This window comes from Lactuca serriola, chromosome 4 (assembly GCF_051521515.1).
Source record: "Lactuca serriola cultivar US96UC23 chromosome 4, Lser_US96UC23_V15, whole genome shotgun sequence".
Classification (NCBI taxonomy): Eukaryota; Viridiplantae; Streptophyta; class Magnoliopsida; order Asterales; family Asteraceae; genus Lactuca; species Lactuca serriola.
This window is the reverse complement of record NC_136411.1, coordinates 47,784,983-47,793,297: the sequence shown is the minus strand read 5'-3', so window position 1 is coordinate 47,793,297 and position 8,315 is coordinate 47,784,983. Positions and strand designations below refer to the sequence as shown.

General features: G+C 31.2%; 1 protein-coding gene across 1 annotated transcript; it reads right to left on the bottom strand.

Moving 5' to 3' along the window:
* Positions 1-1,534: 1,534 nt before the first annotated feature.
* Positions 1,535-6,064, bottom strand: CYL1 (alpha-N-acetylglucosaminidase family / NAGLU family). Its single transcript, XM_079038717.1, has 18 exons — positions 5,686-6,064; positions 5,388-5,461; positions 5,032-5,243; positions 4,809-4,930; positions 4,637-4,722; positions 4,386-4,480; positions 4,212-4,293; positions 4,015-4,121; positions 3,918-3,948; positions 3,674-3,842; positions 3,478-3,587; positions 3,289-3,391; positions 3,108-3,206; positions 2,916-3,026; positions 2,553-2,788; positions 2,256-2,493; positions 2,107-2,185; positions 1,535-2,029 (listed from the first exon to the last, which is right to left on the bottom strand). Exons 1-18 carry the CDS (start codon positions 5,902-5,904, stop codon positions 1,794-1,796), a joined length of 2,409 nt encoding a protein of 802 aa, XP_078894843.1. The 5' UTR covers positions 5,905-6,064; the 3' UTR covers positions 1,535-1,793.
* Positions 6,065-8,315: the final 2,251 nt, after the last annotated feature.

Here is an 8,315-nt window from a genome sequence, read left to right as displayed (position 1 = left end):
GACACGAACCCAGAATACATAGTTTTATAGTAAAGCAAGTTTGTGAGAATCCCAACAATTCAGGGATCCCACCTAATCTATGTAAATATAAAGAATATCTTATATCTCTAAGAAATCGGATATGCTAACTAACTATGCATATATCTACAAAATATTACATTATCACGCTAACACGGTTTCGTAGATAAGTCTTCATGTTGGCGCTGATGGGATCAGCATGACTTGGTTTTTACATCATCATATTCTAAGGTTATATATATATATATATATATATATATATATATATATATATATATATATATATATATATATTTGAACTCATATTATTTTTTATTTTGAACTTCTTACTGTAACTCTTAGATTCTTACTATTTGTAACACATGACAAAACAAAAAGTATGTTACTTATTATATACCATTTAACTTCTTTGTAGGTACAATGACATAGCTCATTGGAAAAATATTGGTAACCAATATAGGACAAACTAAAATTATGTGTTGCTATTCTATGACCTAACACATTATATTATCATTTATTTTAGTGTTCTATATACTGAAAAGATTTCATTTCGTCGATTTATGCTCTTTAATGAATTATTTATTGAATTACAATTATGATGGTGAGATGTATTCAATTGGTATAATGAATTATGTTAGGAATACAACAAAGACATCATTTATCCATATTCCCTTTATATTTATCACTACATCCTAATGATTATTTTCTAATAGTTAGATTATGATACATACTTTTTACCAATTAATATTAGTTTTAATAATTAGGTTATGATGATATATTTTTACCAACATATTTATAATTAGTAGTTTTTCTAATATATGAATAATAAATATTTATAAATGTTATTATTATTGATGTGACACCTCATAACCTAGTCAACCCCCCCCCCCCTCCCCTTCTTATTGTATCTAGTTGTATTGCTTCTTGTTGTGGTCATGACTAGATGAAACATGATCTTCTATTGGCTGCACAAATTCTCTCTCTCTCTATCTCTCTCCTCTTAACAGGTGTTATAACATCATGAACACCACCTTCAATTCTTGTTGCTTCTTGTTATAACACCACTTTAAGTTGTCCATACCATATGCTCTTATAGAATATAAATTTGTCAATAAATAATTATTGCAGAGGTATGAAAAAAAAATAAGGGGCATGAATAACACTGCCCTACAACAAACTATAGTTACCCATAGGGACCGATCCGAGACCACAGCAGGTTTAGGCCGGACCTACACTAATCAATCCTAAACCGGTCAAGTATAAGTCCAAAAGTTGAGACGTGTTTGAACCGGTTTTTATGTTCGCATCTATTAATATAAAACATTTCTTTATGATAAATGCTATAAATATTTAAACCAAAGATGTTAAATGTTATTCTCTATAAAACATAAAGCTTACCAAATGAATAAATTTGCCAGTTTTTTTTTTTTTTTCTACAATCGAGATCATTTTAAAATCTTTAACATCTAAAATATTTTATTTTTGAATGCAAATCGGTATTTCTAACCAAAACCAATGCTCAACCAGAGACTTATTTCAGACGACTTTTAACAACAAATATACAAACAAAATACAAGCTTTTCATGTAGCCTGCCCTTGGAGATAATTTGATAAATTTTCACAAACCGCCACTCATTTCCAAACCCGCCAAAAACCACCTACATACTTTGAAACAATTACTTACTCACCCCTCTCACTTTTTTCTTCAACTAGCTGAACAATAAGTTTCCAGCTACTTGTCTCCAGTTTTTCATTAATGAAGAATAATATAAACTTTACTCCAAATATTTCTTAAAAAGCAACTTTGAAATCTCTAGGGCATCCCCTTCAGCTTTCACAGGGTAAACCTTTGTACCTTGTTGCCATTTATTTGAGTATGAAATCCATTCTTTTCTCCATTCAACCACCTCAAACTTTTTGTTTTCTCTCAAGCTTTCATACAAATGTTTAAAATACATTGAAGCTCGTGGCAGATAGTAATCAACCAATAATCCACTCCAAAACTTGTTTGCTATTCATAAAAACCCAAAAAGACAATATTAACCCCCATAAAAAACAAAAAGTTTTCGAATGAGTTTAAGTTGTTACCATAATCATGAAGCTGGCTTTGATTCGTTCTTGTTGTATCATACCACATTGTGACTTGTGTTCTTGCATTCCACTCATACTAAAACAACAAAAATCAAAAGTTATACATTGATTCATTTTAATAAATGTTTAAACATGTTTCATTACACCTGTTGTTTTTCGTGAGAGTTTAAAGCTAAGTTTTTTGCACTCTCAAGCCAAGTTCCAAGAAGAAAGTTATCATCTGCAGCAAGAAGTTCATCAATGTCGATGATCAATTCCTCAAACTTTTGGCTATGAAACTTCAAAGCTTTCGCATCCTTATGTTGAAAAGCAGTGATTGCATCTATATAGACTTTATTCGCAAACTTCGACAACACTTGTCGCGTTAGATCAACCAAATCATACCTGTAAAGTTTCAAATTTTATTTTAACTCTTTGAAAAAAAAAAGTGTTCTTGAAAATACCTGTAAGTGAGGCTTCCAGAAAGATCCTTCCCAGCTTCAATGAATAGCTTCAATGCATTAATGGAATCATGAATTGAGTACCATAAATGTGGTTGAGGCAATGTAGACTTAACTTCACTTAAAACATGTCTTCGGTTGATATGTTTTGTGATGAGGCTTTGTTTGGAGAAACTTAAGTAGTTGTCTAAAGATGGGTCCCAATCGGGAAATTTTACGATGTAATCTGTGTTGTGATCCTAATAAGAAAGATAAACAAAGTTAAACCGGTAGACAACAGACAGTAGACAGCAGACAGTAGACAGGTGATAGTAAACAATAGACAGTTGACAGTAGACAGAAGCCAATATTTTTATAAACACGTACAGCAATTCCATCACTACAGTTATAAATTGATTGATGAAGAATTTCCCATGCTTCTGCAGCTTGTTTTACTGTTTTGCCATAACGTCTACGAGAATAGACTTTCAACCATTCCTGTATTAAATATAGTTTAAATTTTCAAACTTTCATATCTGTAAAACTTTTATGGAAAAAGATATTTTAATATCTAATCACCTCCACATGAACTTTATTCTTTCGAAATGCCATTTCAGGCATCAACTCATAGACAACAGGATTGTGTTCTATTCCTTCCATACACATCCCCACACCAACCTTCAAAAAATAACAATGTATTTCTTTCAACTATTGTAATTTATCTAGATTTTAATCATGTTATTACTTTATTAAACCATACCATAGTTGAATTTTCACTGACACGTGCAACAATAGGACCCGATGCAAGTGTATCCAATACACCATACATCTCAATGTTCCCTCCAAAGTTATGTAACATACACCTGATTTATGTTAAATAGCAATTAATTTTTTCGAGTAAATTACAAAAAACTTCCAGGGGCAATTGTGTAAAATGATCAAATTTTACCAGACATAAGGGGTGCCATAGAATTGAGAGGATGATTCCCATATGGGTTTTACTTCCGCAAAAAGATCAAGAACTATCATTTTCCCAAATGGAACCGAATGCAAGAGCGCCTGTTACACAAATTTTTTTGTTTATATATAAAAAATCATGAATCAGAGTCATAAATTCTTTCAAGAATTCTTTTGAGGAAGCATACTTTCATTTGTGGTGGTTTCCAGAATGATGAATCTGAATAGAAGAGCCAACCCTGCATAAGCCATACAGCATTCTTGTCTGCTTTTGACATTGCTTCATAAACAGCAGATCCAAGAGATGATATATATGCTGGATCACTTGTTGGAGGTGAATTCTCATTGAATGTATCACTGTTTACAATAGCATAATCATTAAAGATATAACATTTTGGTATTATAATTGAATAAAGATTATAGAAGCTTTACCAGTTATAGATATCTGTCACATCGCCATATTCTACAAAAAGAAAGAAAAATTAAAGTGAAGACTTTTAGGATATGGAAATTGAAAGACATGGATCACCTTTGATTTGTTTTTTTATGAACGCCTCTCCAATTTGTATAAATAAAGGATCAGAAGGATCTAGAAGGTAAGTACAACACCACCTAGGATTTTTATCAACAGTGTTCCTATAAAAACATTAAGCATACAACATATTAATAAATGTATCACTTAATAAATAAATAAAAAGTGCACGTTAAAGATAACAGATAACATACCAATCTCCAAGCCTAGTGATATTTGCAGATGGGAATATCTCTCTTAAGGCCTCAGGAACATTTCCAGAAAATGAAGGAAGCACTATAAAGCAAAAATATAAAAAAATATGTAAATGGATAAACACAATCGTTAAAAGTTAAATATGAATGATTTTGATATTATAAAATGATGACCTGGCGTCATGCCTAACTCAATCATCCGAGATAATATTTGTTTTTGTAACACCAGCTGTTGATCAAGCCAGTTTTGAGATAATGGGCCACCCCATCTGATACATTTGTTATAAAGGGATAAATTAAGAAAGATTTGATCATGTTAATGTAATAGTAATGATATATACTTTATAAGTTAAATTGTTAATATTAAGGTTATATATTATACAGTGTAAATGATTTAATAAAGATTGATGAATAAATAGACTCACGCATGCAAGTTTCCCATTCGTGCCCATGCAAGAAAAGCAGGTCCACCAAAGAAATTGTTTAAATCTTGTGCACTAATATTAAAATCCTGTGATGAAACAGAAATAATTTTATAAATTATTAATTCAAAATGTGTAATCTATGCAAAGAAAAGAGAGTTTGAATTTAGTTCACCATAAAAACTTTCTGCCAAATGGATTCTTGCCCTGTAAATGCAAGAGGCAGATTAATTCCTTGAAGTGCCATCCAATCAATTTCTTTCTCCCATCTTTCCCAATCCCACCAAACATAGGAATCTGTTGAATGTTGATTAGAATATGAAATCATTTTTATCATCTTTTGAATACAGTGGCATAAGCTAAATGATGAAATTGGGACATTTTTATAGAATACTTACAGCTAGAAGTGACTACGTTTTGGTAATAGTTCCATGGAACAGGACGCTGAATCATAATCCCATGTTCTTTAACAGGTGGCAAAGATCCAGGAGGAGGGATAGAAGCTATTTGAATGCCACCTGTCTTGTCCCATGACACATGAGCACCACACAAATACTTTAAGTACCAATGGAGCCCAGATGCAATTTCAACTGCTGTTGTCCCTTGAATCCTGATGATGGAAATCAAGAGTGAGAATAATTGTTTTGAATCTTTTCCGATTGAAAAGTACAATTTTGATGGTTAATCTAATCCGGAAGGTTTTAGATTTCATATGGGAGAAGGGGAGCTATAAGTTGAATATACATATACATACATTATTTCTGGAGATTTGTTGCTTGAATTCTGATAATTCGTTATCCAAAAGCAGCTGTATCCACCACAAGCATCCTAACAGTTCAGATGAATTCAAATCATTGGTGTTAGATTGATTACTATGTTAATTTACAAAATGTGTGATTCTACTACAAATACAAAATTATTGGTGTTCGATTGGTATGCGTGACTGCGTCTTCGATACACATTCAAGGTGGGGGTGAAAGCCCTCAAGCATTTCTGCGATTATTCTTAAATTTGAAAACAAGAAAAATAAGAAGTAAGATGGGGAATTTAACCTTGGAGATTAGCTTGAACTGAAAACTGGACAAATGAGTAGGAAGCAATCTCTTGAGAAGAGCTTTAGCAGCAGATTCTTGTAACAATGGAGATGGTCTCTGGGTATCCAACCGTTTGACCAAAGACTCTATTGCTTGTGGAGATGACGATGACGTTGATGATGATGATAGGGGTAGTAGAAGAAGTAAAATTAGAAAAGATAATTTCGAATCGAACATGATTTGGTTCTGATTACGAGTGGAATTGAAGAGAGGAGGAGTGAACTGTGAAGTCAATTGGTGTTTCCTTCTTCTTTGCCCGACGAACTTAAATGATCAACAAGAGTATTATGCTTTTGTTTGGCTTTGTTCATCGAGGCCTTTTGTTAGTTCTTGGATGGGGTAAAAGAAAATGGATTTGTCATTTATCGGATTATGTTTGGCAACACTCAGCAACGCGAATTCTACAGACGCCGGCGCAAAGTTCCACCACCGTGGATAAATAAATGGGAGAACATATATCTTCAATAAACATAAAAGTATTATTTGCTAAATCTTATATGTAATACTAGGTGTGTGAGACCAGTATATTATACAGGTTGATTAAAATAAAATGTTAATATAAATGATTAAATAGAAAATTTATTTGAATTTGAAATTTAAGATAACTGAAAATTATGAGAAAAAAACATGCAAAAAATAAATAAATTAAAATTATGTGTTTAGTTATCAAATTTGTATCCTAACGGGTAATTATAACAAAATGCTAAACACAAAGGTTTAAACTGTAAATTTATTTGAAATTGAAATTAAAATTTAAAATTAATAGTCATTATGGTAGGTTTAATTTATGGAAGTTATATTAATGATATATTGGAAATAAAAAATGAAGTAAATGACAAGTGAAAAATAAATATATCTCAAAATAATGACAAAATGACAAGTGGTCAATTGAATGAGAGAATGACATGTGGCAAAATCATTCTTATTTATTAGGGTAGATTTAAAATTTAAAATATTAGATTTGCCTAAATTTTATCTTTTTAACATTATAATTATAAAGAAATATAGAATACCATAATACCCCTTCCTCTATAAGAAAAATATGAAAACCCCCTAATACCCAAAAGCGTTGTCTTCAAGAACTAGATATATCCTTAAACCACCTCAAGAAAGTCTATGGAATCTACAAAAGTTAAAAGTCTTTGGGTCTTTGCGGGGATTCTCTTTATAGATATTTACCCCAATTTTCATTTTGCAACCGATAACACTTTATCTTAAATTTAAGAGTCAAATGGAGTGCCAACTAGGATAGAAACTCATAATTTCTTAAAACCCTCACAATTTTACACTATAAAATCTTATGATGCGTTCAATGAGCATGCAACTCCACTTTCTCTCTTCAATATTATATTTAAGTATATTCTATTCAACCCTCGTTGAACTCCTATTGTGGATGCCCTTAGTGGTCTAAATAGGTAACATAGGTAGCCTAAGCACCCTATTAGATTTGGAATTAAACAACAATGGAATCTCTAGTTCCATTCCTTCATCCATTGGTAACAATCAGATGGCTGGTATTACTATAAATGATCTTGCCAACCTTACTACTTTTGATGTTCATAATAACAGTCTAGAAGGAAACATTCGTTTTAACGACGGTAACTGTAAGGATTTGGTATATTTGGATCTTTCTTTCAAGTTTTGACCAATTTCATGGTGTTCTTCCTCATGAATTGGGAAACTATAGTAGTTGAAACTAGCTTGTTGTTGTTAGATGTGGTTAAGTGGTCATGTTCCTTCTTTTCTTTGTCATCTTACTTCATTGACCACTCCTTATCTTTTTGTTAAAGGATTTATGGGAAAGATTCTGCCTGAGGTTGGAATTGTAAGTTCTTAGTTCATCCTAAATGAAATAGGAATGTTAAGCCAATTGCAAATAGTTCAACTATTCAATAACAATTTTAGAGGGGAGATCCTTATGGAGTTTTCGAAGATTAAAGGCCTCAAAAAGTCGTAACATTTGTAACAATAATCATTTGGGAAACTAACCACTGAGAAATGAAGAATTAAGAGATATAACAATGTACAATAATTGTTTCAGTTTCTCTTAGAAATCAATAGCAGATTGATGATAACGAATTTCATAAAGAACTTATTCATAGGGATTTGTTAGAAAATAGGAAGGGTATTATGAGTATTACAAACTAGTTTATAACCTGTGGGAACAACAGTTACAAAATTAATTAAACTTTCATAGTAAAAACTCAAAATTATTAATCAAATTTTTAAATAAATTATTAATTAAGAGATATTCTTTTAGTTATATAAAATTATAACCATTTATTTAAATAAATGCGTGATCTTATAATCTGCATTATTTTTTATTAGTAACTATGAGCGTCGGATTACCAGGATTGTACTTTTACATTTTTTCCAATTAGGGCATTGTACTTTGAAAGGTTTGTTCTCATCATATAAGTTACTCATGTTATGAGGGATCAAAAGCTTTATAAAACAATAAAATAATGGCATAAATGTTAAAAAAATATATATTTCTTTTTGGACTAAGATTTTTAAAATAAACCAAAGCAGAACCAAATTTGTAATTTAATCACAAAACATTATAATTGTTTTGGATAGTATGATGC